Source organism: Phoenix dactylifera, chromosome 16 (genome assembly GCF_051530095.1).
Source record: "Phoenix dactylifera cultivar Ajwa chromosome 16, Ajwa_hap1_PhDact_Kaust_v1.1, whole genome shotgun sequence".
Taxonomy (NCBI): Eukaryota; Viridiplantae; Streptophyta; class Magnoliopsida; order Arecales; family Arecaceae; genus Phoenix; species Phoenix dactylifera.
This window is the reverse complement of record NC_143205.1, coordinates 21,652,583-21,675,009: the sequence shown is the minus strand read 5'-3', so window position 1 is coordinate 21,675,009 and position 22,427 is coordinate 21,652,583. Positions and strand designations below refer to the sequence as shown.

The window sequence follows — 22,427 nt, the reverse complement described above, 5'->3', positions numbered from 1 at the left end:
AACAGTTCGGTACATCGAATGGGGAGTAACATTTTGCTTCCTGTTTTCAATGGTAGAGGAATTCTGGGCCCCCGAAATATGCTTTGATTCCATTCAAGAGCTTTGTCTACAATACTAATAATATGTTACTCATAAAATTTACAGAATTCATTCAGCTCATATAGCAGGCTAACCAGACTTTTCCAAGTGAACACTTACAAGCAATACTGAACAAGGTCCTTGTACCATAATTCAATGAGACAAAGTAATGGAATGTATCTAATGGTGCTTTCCTTCACTGTTAAGAGGATATCTAATACTTATTTTGTATAGCCACCCAAATTAAAGGTAACTCCTTCTGATAACGCGAACAAGAGCTGCCTGCTGGTGTTGATAGGCCTATAAAGAATCGCAACTGCAACCATCAAACTGCTGGGTAGATATTCCTCTTCTAATCATAAAGCCCTTCTTCATACCAGATATCTACCAAAAAGTCTACCATTTCCTGCATAGTTATAGTTGCTCAAAGTGTTATTTTTAATTATGCATACAGTCAAAAAGGATAAAGATCCAACAAGAAGGCACCTCAAAATTCAAAATGGAAAAGCTATATAAATATTAAATACAGGTGCCATAACTTACAGATAATGGGATTGGCTGAGGAAAAGGTTGACCAACTGACAGTAAGTCATCATATGTAGTGCACCAGCTAGAAGGGAAATAAAGTTCGCAATGAATTAGACGATAAAGGAATTAAATAAATGATAACAGATAAGATCTTGCTTAGGATCACTGCAAAGAACTTATGCATGAATCTTGTAACACAATACTAACCACCAACAAGCTTTTTCCCAACTATCTTAACACCTTTCAACACCTATATAGAAATGTAAGAAAATAGGAACAGAAAACATCTTTTTGCAGGAAAATGAGGACTCATGGCATTTTTTTTATGAGGTCACTTTCATTATTTTAAAATTTCTTGTACTGTCTAGCCAGGATAAGGACAAAATACAGAACAGAACCATGCAGCACTGCAGACACAACATTGCTTGCTGCTGACTGGCAGGAACAACCAGCAACCACAGCCTCCCCCACCTTTCCAAGGAAAAGGCACTCTGTGGGTCCAAATAAACACACCATGTAGCATACTCAAATACCCATCATATCATCTACAGCAAAGAAGTTAGGACTGACTGAAAGGTTTTCCATTTCATCTTTACGGAACTCAATCACTTAACAAAATTATGAAATATTTTTGAGTAAATCAACCCAAAGCACGAGGTTATCGCCATTATGGAGTCTAGGGAGGGTCACATGTACGCAGCTTACCCCCGCATGCGGAGAGGCCATTTCCGTGTCTTGAACACATGATCTCTAGATCACAGTGGAGCAACATTACCATCGCGCCAAGGCTCACCCTCTATTGATAATGCTAGATATAAATATTTACATCAAAAAGTAGTGCTTTTTATAAAACAAGAATTCTCCTCCATTATAAGACATAAAGATGATAATGCAGCATAAGATGATATAAAGATGCCCACATAAGGTCATAAATTAGGCCAGGTTAGAGAGTTCGATCAACAAACAGAAAGCAGGTGGGAAGAAAATAGGAGTGCTTCTATTATTACAAAAAAATTGAAGCAGAAAAGCTTGCATTGTTGGATCAACTGAATGAATTAGATTACCATTCGAGAAAAAAATGCCTTCGTAGTTATTGAAACAATAGAGTACAAACATGAAAGAGTCAAATAAGATATCTTACCTTATTATAGGTTCTCTTGATCTTCTATGGGATCCATTTGACCGATCACCAACCCATTCTCTTCTCATCTCATTCCAAGCTATAGCAGCTGCACAACATAATAAGCAAATTCCCACAGCATTTAGCACAAAAGGGATTTTGTATTTTTAAACCAAATTACAGCAAAAAAATAGAAATAAATTACAAATGGCCAATAAAGTTAAACTTTCTCCCAAGGTAGAGATTCTGAAGATGGTGTAAGACCCAAGAAAGAAGATTATGTCTGCTAAACTCATGGCTGCTACTCAATTTACATTAATTCCAACCCCCCCCCCCACCACCACCACCACCACCACCATTTTTTGTAATCGCTATTCACAAAAGTAATAGAAAATTTTAATTGGAATTGCAAATGAAGTTTTCAGGGAAATTGAAGTCTTACTAATTCTTCATATTCTATATATAACCAATGCAAAATCTGGTACTCTGATTCCTGCTTAGGTTTCAACACTCAAATATTATGTATGGATGCAAGCTTATTTTTTGTTTCCAATCTAAATTTGTGTGCATGTGTTCATTTCCCCCCTTCATCCGCATGGGTTTAAGCAATCCCGGAGGGGAAACCAGCGTTTTTTGCAAATATAAGTTTAAAGGGTTACTAAACCATGGTCAAGCCAATCTGTCATGGATAAAGGTGAAAGATGTGAGTAGAAAAGACTCAGTTGAGCAGCTATATGGTCTTCGTTTCCCTATTCTTTATAAAACCTTAAGAGAGATTCTGTAAACAAGAACAGCCAATTAAATGTTCATGTTAAAAAGCAACATTAAAAGAGGTGGCTATTCCATGTCAGTATTACACTGTAATACGAGATAAAGTAAAATCTAGAAGAAAGTGGGATTATAAATCAGTAGACAGATCCAACAAGATGAAATGGCATTCCTTTATACTAGGACGCATTGGAATTTATATTATTGTGGTGTGTAGAACAAAGCAATGACGCCTTAGAGTTACATGTAATGAATCATAATTTACTCAAAATCTAGTATTACATTCCAGTAAATACTGACCTTGGTTGATAAATGAAGAGTCATTTCCATTTTCCTGCAAAAACTTGTTTTCTTCGCCAACAGAAGGGGCACCTGAAGACAGGTATGTTTCAGGGGTGTGAAAATTGCTGTTATTGCTTTCCATTTTGTCTGGAGTAGATAACCATGGCCTTTCTCTACAGATTGATAAGTGGCCTATGTTCCAATCTTGGTGGGCGTTCAATGATCTGTCCGTTGATTCACTTTTGGCTAGTCCTCCCAAACAACACCTGCTCTGTAGAAAGATTGACAAAATTGAGCTGGTGCACTTTGTACAATGAGTACATACCACTAAACTTTTATTTCAAGTAATATGAAACAAGAGGGTGTGCACAAACAAATAAACATAAACACAAGATAAGTGCATTAAGAATAATAATGATAACAACAATAATAAAATAACTAAAAAACTTTCGACAAGAAGCACCTACCCCATATAAGCTAAGAGAAAGTGTCTACTGTTGGACTATCCATCTAATATCACCGAGTACAGTCTGAATGACAAGTCACGTAGGACTATGGAATGGACTTCTCACTTCCAATTAGTACGAAAGTCCCGATCTCACCCTCCTGTTCACCAATGTCAGCATCAAAGTCCCAAACTTTGTGCAAATTTTCAGACATGCAGACTATGGGACACGAATCTTCCATAAGAAAACCAAGCAACAACTAATAATTTAGAAAGTAACATTTATAACTCCAATGCAAATGACTGCTAAATCTCTGATTAGTGACTATTTATTTAAGTACTATATCTTAAAATGCTTTTGAACTTTTATCACATTTTTGGGAAAGTAAATATAATGACATATAGCTTGCAGAGGCATCATAGAGAAGAAGGAACAGAAATAACAAAAGAAAACAATTCACAACTACTAATTCAAAATAGCAAGTATTATCCACAACGGAAAACTAAATCAATTTAGAAAAAAGAAAAGAAAGAAAAGAAAAAAGCACCTATACAGAGTGGACTGAGCCCGAACTACAGGTCAATGGTATTATTTTTAGCATATAATAAGATGATAGGCACCAACAAACTTTTTTTGTGGGTTCATAACTTCTTAAGCAAAGGATTACTAATACATCCATGAGGGACTAGAAAGGGCAACTTGACACAATAAAAGGTGGATGCCATAGGATGCAACCTATAAGTGGTAACTTATCATAAAAACTTAAAGGAAGAGGTTACAAAACAGTCAATAAACCAGTTTTACCACATAAAAACAACGGACAGCAAACTTGACCCATGAGCATAATATGATCGTTGCATGCATAAGGATGCTAAGGTGAAATCCTGCTAGAACTTAGAACAGAAATCAAAAGTAATAGCTTATAAGAAGGTTAGGAGCGGTACCGATAAGAGCATAGAAGGAACCATTTGGGGCACTTTGGCCACATGCAGCATAACTCAGAGACTGCCCAGGGGTTTACATTAATTTAGAAGATCAAAAACTATTGAAAGATCAAACACAGAAATGCCAAAATCAACGTAGATGGAGGAAGTGGAGAAATGAGTTTATGACATTTTGCTGCTTGCGTCTTGGACTTGGATTAGAGTCATTTCAGAAGTATGATACGCAAAAACAACCTCAAATACATAGCAAAAGGCTCTAATTTATGTTTAGGTATCAACATGTACATCAGCATGTTTAATCTGTACTTTACATTTATGTATCAAGGATAGCATTATGTCAGATAGCCTGTAGCTTCATTACGTAGCAAGGATGAAGTAGGTTTACGGTGAGGGGGTTTACATTAATTCAGAAGTTCAAAAACTATTGAAAGATCAAACACAGAAGTGCCAAAATCAACATAGATGAAGTGGAGAAATGAGTTTATGACATTTTGCCGTTTGCGTCTTGGACTTTGATTAGAGTCATTTCAGAAGTATGATACACAAAAACAACCTCATATAGATGGAAAAAGGCTCTAATTTATGTTTATGTATCAACATTTACATCAGCATGTTTAACCTGTACTTTACATTTATGAATCAAGGATAGCATTATGTCGGATAGCCTGTACTTTCATTATGTAGCAAGGATGAATTAGGTAATTTAACCTCAGATGGGCTCCCTGGCAGTTGCTAGATTGAAACTTTGTTTATCAGTCTCTACTTAAAAACATTATTTTCCTTTCATTGTGTTGTATTCAGTTGCAGTAGGCATTTTATGCTCACATCCTTACATCTTGCCTAAGTTCACAAATAAAAACATTTAGAGCCTGTTTGGATGCTTGCACAGGCTATTCAATGAATATTCCTTGTATAGTTGGTGCTCAAAAGATGTTAGGATGGGAAGAGAGAAACTTCTCTAAATAGAGAGATCTTATGATCATAGAATTCCTAAAGGATCTGGCTATGGTAAATCACCTTTTAGATGGAACAAGTAATCCTTATTTTTTAAGGATTGTGCACTCAGAAGAGTTTTCGATCCCAATAATTCTTCCTCGCCGGTGTCTATCTCCTTCTCATACGAAATTCTGATCCAAAGCATTTGTTATTTGGGCATCCATAACACCCCCCGCGCCCCCCTCCCCCCCAACCCCGCCATGAGGTTATTGTATTAACCACCTTTGCAAAACAAAAGCCAGAGTGGGACCTTTCAACACTTCAAAAGCAATTCAGCTTGCTGCCATGTACATGGGCTATAATCTGCCTCTTATATCTCAATCCATGACTTTCTTGCAATACAACTTGACATTTGAAATAACTTTAACAGGATTCCTCCTTTCAAGAAAATTAATGAATAGGATTTCTCATGCATGACATAGATGTAAGTAACCATTATGTGATAGATGTGGCCTAATATTACTCTACCAATAAGGCTTTTCTGACCATCATTAAGGTTATCATCAAGTTGAGTTCATGCACGTGGGGGGTGGGGGGGTTGGCTGGGGTTGCAGAAAACTGCTAAAAAGCATGCCCTGCTTTTCAGATTTGATTAGCACATAAAATGAAATCTACGTTGCCTTCATTTATAGCTATTCTACTTTCATCCACAATGAACTAGCAGAAGATACTAACAGTATATTCTTATGCTGGTAAAAAAGGGGGAGTTAAAAAAGAATAGACTGCATGATAATCATCTAATATGTAATATTTTTCAGCTCCAATAAAACAACTGAAAGCAAAATAATAATAATAATAATAACCATAATAAGAATAACAATAAAAATAGCAATAATAACAATAATAGCAATTATAAGAATAGCAATAGCAATAACAATAACAATAAAAATAACGATAGCGATAGTGATAGCAATAGCAATAACAATAGTTGTTGGTGATAATAGCAATTCAAAAGTTGTACTCAAAAATGTTCTCGCTCCAAAACAACATCAATTTCAGTTTATAATTGATCTAAGAGGATCCCTAGATCGATGTGAACTATTTTGGTCGCTACGAGTACGGCTGGACAAGGTCCGAGAGCAAAATCCGCCACATCAGAAAGTCGAGTCACAGACCAAACTTCTGAAAGTCATAATTTGGTCATACGATGTCCTATTGAGATGATCTTTTTAAAAAAAAAAATGAATAGTTTTTTGAGATCTACACTATGATGCCCCACCCTATAGGGAGCGGCACTCCTAACGATTAGGCCCAAACTCCATCGTTTGGGGTCTGAAACGAGCCGATCAAACCAACAGTTTTCTTTTCGGATAAGACTCTGAGCGTAGCTCTTTTATCCGAGAAAATTTAGATGGAGCGGCAGAAGGCAGCCTCAAGAATTTTAGTTTTTTTTGAAGATTGCTACTAATGATGTCTATTTTAGAAAAAAAAAATCCTACCATAATTCCCAAATTGTGTAAGAACGGATTTCACCATTATAAATAGAGGCTATGCACATCAATTTTTTAATCAGAAAGATTCGAGTTAAGCATGTCAAAGAAAATCTTTCTCGATCAGATCCATAATCACAACACAACACCCTAGGCCTAAACCACCATTGCTGATCATAATATAACTACTTGGGCAACTATAAGTAAATGAGCATACAATAATTTAATCCAACAGGAAAAGCCTAAACTATACAAATTCGGTACTTTTCATGTTGTCCAGATTGGCATTACAGTTCAGACAGTTTCAGGCACAAATAACCTAATACCATGTTCACGTAATGAACATAGGCTTTTACCTAAACATAAGCAAGTCAATAAGAACTACTGCAACTAAATCATCCCCCACTGGAATTCTATTAATCTTTGAACCGAATCCCATAAAAAGAATCAAGAAAATCGCAGTTATTCCACGATAAAGAATCACACATACCGAAATCCAAACATAACGAGCATATAAAAATCAACAAAAAAAAAAGGTCCAAAGAAAATACATCAATAAAACCAAATTCATCGTTTAACAGAGCCAAGAACTAAACCAAGTAGAACTGGGAAAACATTCCGAGATTAGAACGCTATCACGAGATCAAAACTGAGAAATTAGAACGGAACAAGAGATTCTCAAAACAAGAGAAAGAAAGGAGGGGTCTTCCATACCTTCGGCCGGGGATTCGTCGGGAGAAGCGGTTGGAGGAGAGGGTGGGATAGGCGGTGTTTTTGCAGCGCAGGGACCGGATACGGGGTGCGGAGGACGCCGAATGCCGGAGCGGAGGGTTGGGTTACAGCGGACGGGGTAGTCGGTATATACGCTGCGCGTGCTATTCGTGGAATTGGAGAATCTCGATTACCAGTCCATCGGATAAGATTAAAGGAAGGTGGATTGCTCTAATGTCTATTTCTTTCGTTCAAACGGTCGGCGCCGCATTTATCCAAAACGAAATAAAAAACCGGTACGCACCGTTTCTTCCAAACGGTGGGCGATTCTGATTCCACCCTATCTCATTATAGTTATTTTTGGAAATGAAAGCGACAATGCAAAGCTAAAAAATTTATTATAACTTCAATATTCATAAACCAAAATAATCTTATTTTATAATAGATAACAAAACAGTTCTGATTATAAAATTTAATTTTCTGCCCAGTAAAAATCCAAACTACTACACAATAAGTAATTAAAATTATCAATTAATTATACTAAATATATAAATATCATATCAATAGTCAGAAAAACTCATAAATAATATACGGATAAGTTTTTATTGTCGTCTTTTCAAAAAACACACACACACTCACACACATATATATATATATATACACACACACACACACACATATATATATACACACACACACACACACATATATATATATATATACACACACACATATATATACATATATATACACATATATATATATATACACATATATATATATATACACACACACATATATATATACATATATAGATATATATCATATATAACCAATTGTTCAACAACAATTTTTTATGTCATGTTATTCATTCTCATTAATTTGATTTTCGAGATTCTTATTACTTTCTTTTCCGGCTTTAGACTGACCAAGGTCTTGACTCAGTCCATGACTAATACCATACCACGTTATAGCATGTGGCGGCCATCCCACTCATAGTAGCTTCCATGCATAAGCCCATGGCGGTTATCCCACTCATAGTAGCTTCCACGCATAAGCCTATGACGGCTATCCCACTCGTAGTGGCTTCCACGCATAAGCTCGTGGCGGCTATCCCAGTCATAGTGGCTTCTACATATAAGCTCGTAGCAGCTATCCCACTCGTAGTAGCTTCCATGCAGCTATCCCACTCGTAGTGGCTTCTATATTATAGCCTATGGTTGCTTTCTAAGTGTCAGCCCATGGCGCTATGATGAGGTTAGTCCAAACCATATCTTATTCATCTGATTTATCAATTAGCGGACTAATAACCTAGATTGCCTACCGTCGTCTATTACCAGGTCCCTCATGCTCTGTTACCACCTACTCAAGTCAACTAGAGAGAGACACCAAGAGGAAGAAAATAGAGAGAGGAATGGAAGGAGAAAAGAGAAAAAAAAAGAGAGGGAAGAGGGAAGAGAAGAGAAAAACCCTCTCTTCCGACCCTCATCCCTTCCCCCTCACAAGACCAAGGGAGTGGCAGCCATGGTGGCTTCCCCCCTTCTCAACGGTGACTATGGCCGCAGCCCCAACCAAACTGGCAATTGGCAACAATAGAAATAGGAAAAAGAGAACCAAAAAAAGAGTACCCTATTTTGAATGCAAATCCAACGAATATTGGCTTAAAAAGGCCAAGAACAATGGCTAGAAGTCTGAGAAAAAAAGGGCATAAGGCGAAGTACTCTCACTGTGGTCCGGCAAGGTTCTGGCAACCTTTTTGACACGACGAATCGAGGAGGAGGCTCCAAGAAGAAAAGCTTGAATCAGGGGATTTCTAGCCTTTTCTTCAATGGATCTCAAGGATGAGGATGGAGAATCTTAAATAGGCAAGAGTACTTGTTTGATTCGCCTTGAATCGCCGATTTTCCAGCGCAATAAGGTTCTTAAACTCTGTTAGGACTCTTCTTCCCTGATTTTTCTCACGTGCGCGTCTTCCCTCATGGGATCGTGGGTCTGGCCACTCCGGGCCGGCCCATGGTCAGGTTGGCTAATTGGGCAACTTGGTTGAGGTTGGGCATGGCCTATTTGGGCCGGCCCACAAGCCCATAGGCTGGGCTAGTCAGAAGCAAGCTCCGTTGGCTACTCCAGGCTGGCCCACGAGCCTAAAAAATTCTAGCTTATTATAGTTATTTTCTTCTTAAAAATGATTCATTAAATATAATTTATACCTAAGAAGTCAAATTTATATATTTTAATGATCTCTCACCTAATTATTTAAATAAGTGACAAAATAGATAATTTGAATAGTAGAAATTATCTTTTGACTACCCGATGCGTTCTGGGACTCATTATCTTTTGATTTTTTTGGATGTATTCGTATCCGATATATATAATTTATCCATTCTAGCAAAAAAAAAAAATAGAACTTCTTCTTACTAGTTCTCATTGTCCAAACCTCGAAGATATGGTATGTAGCCCACAAATTACTAAATATTTTTCCTAACTAGACTCAAAACTCCATTTTGATGCCACATTAAAAGCATGAACTTAGTTTTGATCCCAGAACAATCAAACCAGGTAAACCTCATAGTATAAAAATTTACAAAGTAAAAGCTCAAAAGAATATGCATAACTTCAGCAATTATCTCTAGAAAGATAGCTAACTTTTCTAGCCCAAAAATTAATAATTTTCTAATTTTAACTAGAGCTCTTATTTGCTCGAGTATTTTGTCTTGGAGAAAATACATAATCCATTGACCCTTTTCTGTTTGCCTGTTGGCCCAATACAATAAATCTTCATTTCTTTTAGGTCCCCGGACTTTATTTTAATTGTCCAAATGTGGAACAAAGAAGAGCACCAGATATACACGGCTTGTTTAAAAAAAAGCACCCTGTTAACTATTCAATTAATTATCTGCTAATGTAACGTATGTACGACCCCATCTGTTTTCAGATCGCACTACGCCTGCCTGCCTATGCCTACTGCTAGGCTGTACATTTTTTCCGTACGTCATGTCAAATTTTTTTCCCTTCTGAAGATCACAATTAAATTATACTTACCTCTTATAATTTAAAAAATTATATTTATCTTTTAAAATTTATTTTGTTAATATTTTAAACTAAATTTAATAAAATATTAGCCGAACTGTTAATTTTAAATAAAATTTAAACAATCATTCAAAGATATATGGAAATATACGGTATATAGCATCTTATTTAAGAAAAATTTTATTTTTTTTACGTGAGATAAACTGTTTCATTAAAATTATTAATTTAACCCGATGGAAGTATTAATTGTTTTTTAATTTTTTTGGTGTAATAATGTAAGCTCTTCTTTTTTTTTTTTTCTGCTGCTAAATCGGATGATCTATACAACACGTGTACGGATGCATCCAATAAAATCAAAAAACAAAATATCACGGAGCTCTCGATGCAGCTCCCCGTCCCCTGCCCATAGGGTACTACTGACATGGTTAGCCATATACATGGCCACCCAATCCACAGCCCCATTGGCTTCTCTAAACACATACTTCGCGTGAACCATCCCTTCGTCCCTCATCGTCATCCAGATATCGCGGATCAAGGGATGATCGGCAGCACCAACCCTCTGACCCCTTTGGATCCAGCTAATGACCGTAGCTGAGTCACCTTCCAAAATAACTGAACTGGCTGAGAGCATACACTGAGCATGTCGAAGATCCGCCCAGGCAGCTCTCAGCTCCGCTCCAGGGACCGTGCAGTCAAATAACTGACAGCCTCCCGCCGCCACAACTCTGGAGTTTGGGTCCCTAATAACGAAACCCACTTCATTTTTTGTGCTACCATCCAGCACCGATCCATCAAAATTGATCTTGAGGAAGCTAGAAGGTGGGGGCATAATGTAAGCCTTTAGCTGTGATATGAATACTTGTACTCATCGGCAGCACAAACGATTCATCCATTGCGCTCGTGTGGACAAACTTATTCACGTGTGCACGCCAAGTGTGGCTAGGGACGCTGCATTATCTTGTGTAGAAGCCATACACTAGCCATAAGGATCATCACGTCGCTGATCTTGATGCAGTCACAGCTCCGAAGAGCAGGGTAGTGTCGGCAGGAAGCGTGTGGGGACGGAGTTGACTGTTCCCAGGGTCTGTTGCAAGGACGTACGGTTGGTCGGTTTTGAGCACGGAGGAAGAGGCTCTTTTTTGGCTCTTCTCTCGCTTGGCATCATTCAATGCATTAATGGCATAGTTGGAAGGATTTAAGACTCGCAGCAACCAAAGCTTCTCCCCGGCTTTCCTTCTTCCTCCCTGGCAACCATTTTTTCAAGCAAAGCCATTCTCGTGCCCCCGATCAACCTTTCACGTGAGATTCTCATCAGTTGATGCCCAAGCTAAAAGGATGTTGCTGGGGACTGTGATGTCGTCCTAATGATTAATCCTCATGTGGACTAAAATAGTACTCTCAATAATTTTCAAGCTGCAATCCAGTTAATTACTCAACCATGAGCCTGACAAATATAAATAATCTTTTACCTCCGCTCAGCCTACCCAGGAGCGGCTTAATATATTTGAGAACAGCTCAAAAATCCCAACATAAATATTTTGAGGACCTCAATGCATAAATAAATAATAATAATAAATTTTTTTAGATAAAAAATATGTTCCAACATAAATGCATTTGAAGGTCTCAATGCATTTGGACGTTCATGTTAAGACTCACTATAATAAATGCATTAAGTGGTCAGGACCTTAGGCGGCTAAGCGGTCGCTTAAGAGTTAAGCCGGTTCGGAGTCTAATTAACTTGCAAATCTAGCATTCCCTTGTTATAGAAAAAAAATTCCAACAATAATGATGCATCCAGTCATTTGAGAGCAATGCATATCCAAATCATTTAAGATGTGGGGTTAGGTGTTTGACGAGCATGATTTCAAGATGAAATGTGTCTATCAATGTCTTTTTAGTAACATGCAAGTCACACAAAAAAAATAGGAAAAATCTTAGTTCACAGGCTAATAGGTACATATCCGTGTCTCTGAATCACATGCTTGAGTTAAAATTTATTTTTTTTAGATCATGAAAGGTGGCAGTATATGACTGACCAGCCAACTGAGATATCAGATCTGTAATAAATAAGTCTAGATTTGACGCAACGAAGTTTGGATGGTAGATGCATTGATTTGATTAAACTTGTTTATTAAATATATCAAGTTCGAGCATAAAGGTACAACTTATTTAACCTATTTGCACCGACTAATAGTCAAATTACTTTCGATCAACTTGTTTACATTTTCATTTATTCATGTCGAATTAGGTAAACAGATCATTGCATATTTGATCCAACTTGACTTGTTTTCTTTAGAGACAAATTGCCTAATTTATTTATTAAAGGGTTGAAGTCTAATCTCAAACCTTAACCTGCATAATAAAATAGATTGAAGCCAGATTGCCATTTTTTTAATACTTATATCTCAATCCAATTCAAACTTGACTCGATCCATTACTTCTATTATTTTTTTCCAATTTTTTGATTACTTTGTTTTCAACCCCACTATTTTTCTCAATTTTAGTGTTTTAGATATTTGGTGCCATCTTTTGCCATTACGTTATATTAGTAAAATATTTATTTATAATTCTTTTTTCTTCTAACTTAAGAAATATGAATTATTGATGAGCCAAAAGCCTACCCAGTAGCATTCACAAGTATTACAGAAACTCCTTCAATTCCAATAGTCCATGAGTGACTCAATATATTTGAGGGCCTAAAGCGAACTCACTAAGAAAGACCTTTTTTCTTTTTCTTTTGTCTTTGAGGTCTTCTCTCTGCAGTGGGCCGGCCTAAGGCGAACTTACTAAAGGAGATTTTTTTTCCCTATTTTGTCTTTGAGGCTTTCTCTGTAGTAGGCCTTCTTTTGGCCGGAGCCTTTAGCGACCGTCCCAGTCGTCTAAGGGTTAAGCTGGCTCTGTGATAGCCATAATCGCTTAAAATTATTGTATAAATTACTATAGTTTGATTAGAGAGCCAATTTCATCTCTGCAACGGATCTAAACTGGACCCAAACTTCAGATGATGCCTGTTCAAAGTAGGGACCTATTCCTTCAAATTGGCAACGTTAGGGCGTTGGGAAGGGGGGTATCCCCTAAGCTCATGGATTGTCGGCCACGGGGTCCTTTCGAAAGACACGGAGTCGTGGTGGACGAACGGTCCTCCGGGCGCTCGACTCTTCTGTCGTGACTTGAATTCCTTGTCTCGAGGCGATAGCAACTTGACATGGTGAAGTATGCCGTATTAAACCATGCCGTTTCCTATTTTTGGATGCTTTTTCTCCAACGGCTACATTTCACGTCCTATCCAAGAACGTTGTGGAGAATGATGCACTCCATGGCGAGGAACCTGAGGTTCCCTGGAAAAAATGAGTACTTACAACTTCACATGATTAGATGTACAGCTAGCAACTTTGAGGACCGTTACCAAATGGCTGCTTTATTTTTCACCAAAAAAAAATTGGCTGCTTTAAATGATTTTGTTTCCCATCTTCGGATGACTTTTTTTTTTTTTTTTTTTTTTTGCAGCGGCTATATTCACATCCTAGATGCAGATTAATGGGGGAGAGACTTTCTTAATCATGGGGGAACAGGATCTTCCACTGAATAATGTGAAATTACCGTGGTTCAAAAAATTCTGCTTAATTGATCATTTCTTCTTAGATGGTCGAATTTTGTTCTTTCGATGAATCATAAAAATTGATGCATGTTAAGATTTTTTGAATCGTAGAGATTTATGTATTGCATCACATGAGCAACATTTTATTTAGTGCGCTCCAATAAAACAATGCCGTGACAATGTAAAGTTCTGACATGACTTAGACTTGCAATTCTCTAATTATAACTTCATCTAAAAATCATATAAAATTATATCAAGTTTAGATAAATTTTACATGAACAAATAATAGCCAATAAAATTTGTTTAACTTATTAGGTTTGAATCTAAATTCATAACTAATTTACATGCATTCCGTTGATCCTTTGCTTTTGTTTTTCCTTCTAGAACTTGCATGAAAGAAAATTTAAATCAAAATTAGGCTAAGGGCGGAGCTCAAACCAAAATCCAGGGTATCAACCTTCAAAAACTCTACAACTGCACTAGTTGGTACAATCAAAATATTTTACTTAGGTTACATATGAGATGATGTTTTTTTCTCAAGAAATATCTATAGGAGGATCTTTTAAGACAAGTAAACTAGACATTGGGATTTAGGTATATGGCTAGTGCTTCTCTTCTGCCAAGGATAATCCTTTTGGATTGACAATTGAATCTAAGCGATATCATTTTAAAAAAATAGTCTCAGCTAATTAAGATACTGCACGCGTTTCATGAGTAGCCCAAGATTTATTCATAGAGCACCTAGAAAAGTTGTAACTTGAATGATAAATGAATAATATCTAGATCGAGTGCAAAGAAAATTCACTTACATATTATCATGACCTTTTCTTTGATTGTACATAGAATATGCTTGATATAATTTTGATCATTTGCTTTTTTTTTAAGTTAGTTGTGGCGAGTTTCCTCATGCTTTTAGCTCCAAGGCAGTGCCATTAATTCCTCGTCAGTATAAAAAGGCTCTTGTCGCCCCAATTATTCCTTAAGCAATGTAACCAAGAGACCACTATTTGTCGGTAATTCGCATGCGGCACATGTGACATAACTCGAGACTAGGGATGCATGCAAGGCTCCATCAAACCCCGAGCCAATCCAAACAAACAGCCCACGAAAGCTACACGAGCACCAATAAGAGAGACAGATTCGCCGTCCTTAGCTGTAACCTATGTGGGTCCAGCCAGGACAAGGGGTCTTAATGCCATTGCCGCATCTCAAGTACATATAATTAGCTGTCATCGCATCTCACCAAATGGAGCTGACTCACTCATCTTGCTTAATGCAAGCAAACAAGATGTGAGTTCTAAGCCATGCTTGCATTCAAAGCATTTGTTATACATACTGACTTCAATTGTAACAAAAGACCTACACCTATATATCCATATCTCCAGCCATGGGTGCCCAATTTGTTGTTTCTTTTGCCTGTTAAATCACCACTTATCTCAAAAATTTAAGTTACTAAAATGAGATAATTTTTTTATATATTTTATATTTTTTCATACTTCTCCTCACTTGTGGACCGGACTTTTCTTTAATGAGTAAGCCTAACATGCGAATTTTTTTTAATAATAAAATTGAAGAGTACGAGGACCGAGTTTGAACTCAGAACTTCTGCTCTGATACCATGTTGAAATCACCACTTGTCCCCAAATTTTAAATTTTTACATATTTCAACATTGCCACCAGTACATGTTTATACATGCACAGCAAGCATATGCAAATAGCATGCCTCATAAGAATAAATGTGGTTGTATCAGAGATAGCACATCATTATACCGATATAAGCATGACATTGGCCTAGGGATCTATGAATATCTTGTAAGAATCAATTACTCCGCATAAATAGCCAAGTCCGATCACAATGACTAATGGCAAACTAGGCCCTACCTTAATGGCCGCACTCCATGATTGGGAGGAGGTTCTATATTTAAATTGATGTAGGTAAGTACCACCATCACTTATTTTGAGATGATTGGTAGTAGAATAGGAAGTCTGCATGCAATCAAAACGAGTAGAGCCAATGGAATGTTGCAGCAATCATTTTTACGAACGCTACGAATTACTTCCATGATATCCAAAACATGCCTCAGCTGCATGCATGCCGGAGGATGAATTTCTAATCAAATTTTGGGCTAGAAGTTGAATTTATGATTTGCCTTATCCAAAATATTATTTGCTACGCAGTAAAGCTTATTAAGACTCTGATTTCAATTGAGACTTGAGACTGGACCACTGCCAAGACACAACGCTCCCGTTTACTACGGGATTTTCAATAGTCTCGGCTGCTGTCTTTAGCGTAATTTGGTGCCATCAAAAAGGCAGCAACCCCGTCACTGTTCCAATTTTTTTACGTGGCAGTCAAACACCTAACGAGTTGTCATCTGTAAGACTCATGGCTAGTTTTTTTTGAGGAAAAATACTGAAGGCTAGTTAAGAAAAAAAACAAAGAGATGGATTGGAGGGGGATGTGCTCCCTGGTACAGACCCTGGCCCGCAAGAGAAATGTGGTAAGAGGAAAAATCTGATAGCTCAAGCAAGTCACACTTTAATGATTGGACTGATATCAATGTTGCATAAGTTTTGCAGGACTTCACCACAAGCTAGCAACCCAATGTGGAGTCACCCATGGCCCTCCTCACTGTCATCCTTTTATTTTTGTTGCAGGGCAACTATTAACTGGCCGGGTAGCCGGTAGGTTAAAACTAGAAATGATGGAGAGTTGGGAGCACAACAGCCCTTGCTTTTACCACATTGCTCACCAACTTCTCTGAGTTCTCTTGGAGCCTTGGATCCTATTGCCTTCATTTCTACCCAAGCCCTCATAATTTCCATTTCCAACCACAGCCTCTTATCACTGCCCTTCTTATCAGCCTTCTAGTGGTAGGACCCCTAGATCTTCCTATTTTATACCATCTGTGCAGCCCATATTCTTTCCTCCATTCCAGCATTTAACCATTCTTCCTTCCCATTTCCCTAGTCTTGATGGCTCTCCTCCTCCTCCTCCTCCCATCACTTCTCCTCCTCCTGCTCCATGGGAGCAATGCTCAGCCCTCCCCTGGATACTACCCAAGCCACAGGTTTAAGCCTCTGCGGTTTTATCATGGGTTCAGCAACCTTTGGGGTCCTGAGCATCAGTACGTCTCCAGAGACCAGTCCTCAGCCACAATCTGGCTTGATAGGAACTCAGGTATTACTTCCATCAACTCTTTTGGAGCCTGCAGTCCATTTATAGCAGCACTTCACTCTATCTATTGTCAATTCCTGATGACCTTATATCTTATGTTCGACAAAAATTAGGAAGTGGATTTAAGTCAAATCGCCCATTTCGGAACGGATATTTTAGCACTTCAATCAAGCTCCAGCGTGGCTACACTGCAGGAGTGATCACTGCCTTCTACGTAAGGAACATTAGACTGATTACATGGGTGACCATCTCTGTTTGTTAGCATAGGCTTTTTCTATGATCAGTGATCAGTATAAACATTGGTGCATTGCATTAGGATCTTATGCAATCGTCGCTAAATTATATAGTTCCTCTTTAATGTGTTGTGGAATTCCAGCTTTCGAACAATGAGGCGCACCCGGGCTTCCATGACGAGGTCGACATCGAGTTCCTCGGGACGATGCCCGGCGAGCCATACACCCTGCAGACTAATGTGTACATCAGGGGGAGTGGAGATGGCAGGATCATCGGCAGGGAGATGAAGTTTCATCTGTGGTTCGATCCGACCGCCGGATTCCACAACTATGCCATACTTTGGAGTCCTAGAGAGATCATGTAAGGCATCAGGATGTATTGGAGTTCCTTCCCCTTTTTAACTTTTGGGCTTAATTAGGAAATAAGAATGATGCTTGTTCTTATAAATTAGGCTGCAGAAGTTAGTATAGTAATGCAACGATGTCAAGTGAGAAAGGATAGCAAGATCTAACTTATTACCCTATCCAATAATTGAAGCCAATTTGACATCACAATCCAAGTAGAAGATATTAAAAAGATTTCACCACATCAAGACAAAAATGGCATTATTTTCTTTCCACTGAGTTTGCGTTCTTTCTAATATTAATAGATTTACTGTATTAAAATCATATAATTGATTAGGAGCTTGATTGATTTATAATTGATTGTGCCAAATATAGCCGGCCTTACCAAATTTCATCTTGATTGATTTGTGATATATTGATTGTGCCAAACTTAGTCAGCCTTCTAATTCTATATAAAGATTGCTCCTGTACATTGTAATATACAGGCAGAAATATAATTCTCTTTTTTTTTTTTTTTTTCTTCTTTCTCTTCAAATATTTCAACATACCGATTTATGTCCCACAGTGGCTTTGATCAAACGTCCAACAGTTGGCCAGTAGATATTAGTATATATATATATAAGAAATCAATTAAACAAAGATATCCATTGGCCAAAAGTTGTAGATCTGGATCAAAGCAACTGTTGGGCATGAATCAGTGGATATCATTCATCCTTGTAAATTTATGGTTTCTAAGGAACATAGCAACTCTATGCATGTGTGGCATTAACAGTGGGTAATAAATGAGGCCTACCTAGATGCTTCATACAGTGGTCTAGGCCTTTTTAAGGCACCTACAAGTGGGCTTTTCATCCATGTTCTGTACAATGAGTACTTAATACCAAAGAAATCACATTGATATAAGGCATTCTATTTTATTACAATTGCATGGGAACCCTTAATCGAAGACAATTACATTGCTTAGGGTTCTCAAATCGAACTACAGAATTTGATCAAAACAATACAAAAAAGAGTTATTATTTATTTGAAGTTGGGCACTATATTTATAGGTGATGGCATGAAACTAATATATACGGCTGCCGACAGATTCTTTGTAGATGATATACCGATACGCCGGTACCCGAGAAGGAGCGTCTACACGTTCCCTGTCCGGCCACTGTGGTTGTACGGCTCCATCTGGGATGCATCCTCCTGGGCCACCGATGACGGCAGATACAAGGCCGACTACCGCTACCAGCCATTCGTCGCAAGGTTCGCGCGGTTCATCGTCCGTGGCTGCACCGCTTACGCCTCGCACCGCTGCCGCCCGGTGCGCTCCTCGCCGTCCGGCGCCGGGCTCAGCTCCCGGCAGACCATGGCCATGCGGTGGGCCCAGAAGCATTACATGATCTACAACTACTGCTGGGATCCCAAGAGGGACCATTCCCTGACGCCTGAGTGTCGGAGCTGATTCCAAGATACCCTTAAATCTATTGATACAATTCATCTCCCCTGCCATATATGTCTTCCCCATATCTAAAGCGTGTCTTCTTCTTTCTTTTTCCTACTGCCGGCTACTAGCGGTGATCTTATTAAAGGTTAAACATGGCGTGCCTAATGTAATTCCTCTTGGTTGGCTTTAATTCTATCTGGATAAGTACATAATAGACGGCGAGAGAAGATGATGTTTCATTCATTTTGAACTGTTGAGCTGCAGAGAAGTAGAAGTTACGTGGATGAGCGGGTGACTCGACAGTCCCAAGCATCCCTGCCATTTCATTGGATGTTTATTTGCAAAGAAGATTGATGGGTGCAGTGACTGCAGTGTGTAGCGAGCTCTGACAGTCTGACTATGAGATATGATTTTTTTTTTGGAGCACAGGCTATGAGATACGATTTCACGTAAGGCTACGCGCTTGAGGTTGACTGGACAATGATGATCAATAATTGACCGCAGCAAGAAAACGATTAAATTGGTGCATGGAATGGGGACCATCGTTCGGTACATGGAGCACCAACTTCGTCCGATCTTTTCCACTCCTACGCGGCAGGAAGAGATTGGTTGCATGAGAGGATTGGCGGGATTCCAGGAGTTGGCCCGATTCCTAGGTGTCGGTGGCCTTTTAGGCAAATTTCATATTTTTAAGCTCCAGACTACGAGAGCATTTAAGCTCGCACCAATCAGGGGTTCGCACCACCTCCTCCGCCTTCTCCTTCTAGCTCAATTTTATAATCTGTTCATATAAAATTTCTAAAATAATGAACCGCAAAAAAAAAAACAGGAGTTGCACCTTGGATGGCTCCTCCGAGCAGTAACTTTGTACAAGTGGGGGATTCTATACTGAAGTACATTGCCCCTCCTTTGCTCATCTCCCTTTTCTGCAGCCCAATAAAGAAAAACTGAGGATGGGGAAGCAAAATGAGTACAAAGAAAGTGATATTATCTTTAGATGTTTCACGGATATATAGCAAAGTAGTACAGTAAAAAAATGATGAAAAGTACTTCTATTGGAAAGTGAAATAGAGCATGCTATTACAAGATTTCATTTGTTGCCCTCGGAAAGTGAGATAGAGCAAATAGTTGTTGGCCTTGAAATCACACTTTCAACTACCAAAAATAAGAAGAATTTAATATTTTTAACTACCTCTTGGATCAGAAATTCTGAGATAAATCTTTAAAGATCATGACACATGACCCAGTTATCACTGAGCACAGGAGCTCATACAATGTCTACAGCAACGTCTGGTGCTCGCCAGCCTGAACCCAACAGTGATGTCACAGAGAAAATGGTGCTTGAATGCATGCCTCCATGTGGACTGGGTTCCTAACAACATTTTTCTTAGCTAAAATGGCACTATCCTTCGGAAATTAAGGGACCCTGCGCACCCCAGAAGCTGGGGCCACCTTTTTATTCTTCTTGATATACATCATCGATCAGAATACAATAACTGTCACAATTATTTTGGAAAAAGTCGAAAAATATATACAAGTAGCTTTAATACATGTCGACACACTAGCTCAGGACCACTTCTTGATGGGAAGAAAAATGATTTTGGAGTTCAATGTCTGCTAGTTTTTTTCTCTTTATCATTCTAATTTTGCCAAAACCAATGAATGGGAATCTCCTAACTAGTTTGCATGGAGAGGGTTATGCCTAATAAAAGGTAGAGGATGGAGAATCTGGAGATAATGGACAAAGTGAGACAGCTTTTGTAGGAGCACATTGTTTGCTTGTAAGAGCAAAGATTAATTGTGTTTGCTTGCATCTTTGTTCTTGTTGTTGTTGTTCTTCTTCTTCTTCTTCTTCTTCTTCTTCTTTTTACTGAGGCATTTCACAAGTTTGTGATAGCTAGGATATAAGACACAGAAAACATAGGAAATCTTAGATCAAACGCACAGGTAGTAAAAGAAAATTTATTTGGGTTGAAACTAGACTAGAGCATGCATGCAGTTTGGAAACTTGAAGATAGATGGATACTACACATGACGTGCATCACTGAATTATATGGATAGGTTAAGAAAGCATAATTATCTTGCAATACTTTGTGAACTCTCCTACATCTGAACACCAAACTATTCTCATGTTCATTTTACTGGTGACATAATAAGTTGGAGAGAAAACTTTCATCTTTCTCAATCAAAAAGATACCGACAATTCATCGGAATTCACATTTAGCTTTACCCAGAATAGGACACCTACATTCATATAAAAGAATAAAAAAAGGGATAATCCATCTACTTCAAATAACTGCAATGTAAACTCATCTCAAACAGGTCCCAGAAAGAAATCCTACTAATTCATAGTGTTCTTCACTCTTTTATAACAGTAGTTAAATCTTTTATTGTTCTAAAAGTGAGAATCACTCTGAATTTCTGTAGCTCTGAGATATATTTACCTTTCTCAGGATAGGATGTGAACTTCTAACTTTCAATGTTTCAAAAAAGTATACAAAAAGAGACTTTTTATACATAAACAATTGGGATAACAGATTGTATCTTTTGATGGGCTTATTGTGTTCATGAATGAAAACATAAAAAATCTTCATGCTTTGAATTTTTTTAGCCCTATTGCCATGCTACTGATAAACTGAAAAATGTAATAATTGGGATCTAATGATTTTACAAAGTTACTTTTTACTATATGACTTGCATGTGGTATAATTCCTGTCCCAACCTCTTCCTGTATCAGTTTGCATGACGATAGCAATTCAACATGCGATATCAAGGTGGGATCCACAATGTCAAAAATATCATGAGAAAACACCACTTGGAACTATAACTTTGAACTGATTCTGATCTAGCTAAGAGATCTAAACCCCATCATCCTGAAACACTAATACCACAATTATATACATACAAAAGTAGCAACACAACATCGAGTACAATTTCTCTAATCTGAGCCTAGGTTCGGTGAGAATATTTTAACACCCTTTCACCGATATCCACTGCAACCATATGGGTGTAGCATAATGGCTGCATTGAATGGCTAACGCCCCAGAAGGCCTACATATAACATGTCCATAAGATAACAATAGAGAGAGCCTGACTAATGCCTATACTTAAAGATATTCTGAGTTTCACTTGAAATGCATTTTGTCCAAATAAATAAAGGGTTGATTACCTTTGCCATATTTAAATATCAAATCCTGAAAGAATCAGAAATAAAATTTGACTTCATGGAAATTTTTGGTACAAATTACTAGAACACGCATCATAAGTCTTCTATATTCTCATGTATATTCTCTTAGAACAGATTTTATTAT

General features: G+C 37.9%; 2 protein-coding genes across 3 annotated transcripts; one reads left to right on the top strand and one right to left on the bottom strand.

Annotated features, from left to right (window-relative positions):
- Positions 1–125: 125 nt before the first annotated feature.
- On the bottom strand, positions 126–7,548 carry LOC103705507 (uncharacterized). Of its 2 annotated transcripts, none has more exons than XM_008789238.6 (6): positions 7,307–7,548; positions 3,244–3,382; positions 2,795–3,042; positions 1,748–1,835; positions 622–688; positions 126–484 (listed from the first exon to the last, which is right to left on the bottom strand). In XM_008789238.6, exons 2-6 carry the CDS (start codon positions 3,246–3,248, stop codon positions 431–433), a joined length of 462 nt encoding a protein of 153 aa, XP_008787460.1. In that variant the 5' UTR covers positions 3,249–3,382; positions 7,307–7,548; the 3' UTR covers positions 126–430. The 2 variants fall into 2 exon arrangements, with proteins under 2 accessions (XP_008787460.1, XP_008787461.1); XM_008789239.6 differs by having other exon boundaries at positions 3,244–3,456; positions 7,307–7,545.
- A 9,202-nt stretch (positions 7,549–16,750) lies between these two features.
- LOC103705508 (putative xyloglucan endotransglucosylase/hydrolase protein 32) lies at positions 16,751–19,359 on the top strand. Its single transcript, XM_008789242.4, has 4 exons — positions 16,751–17,109; positions 17,220–17,320; positions 17,483–17,700; positions 18,771–19,359. Exons 1-4 carry the CDS (start codon positions 16,905–16,907, stop codon positions 19,132–19,134), a joined length of 888 nt encoding a protein of 295 aa, XP_008787464.2. The 5' UTR covers positions 16,751–16,904; the 3' UTR covers positions 19,135–19,359.
- Positions 19,360–22,427: the final 3,068 nt, after the last annotated feature.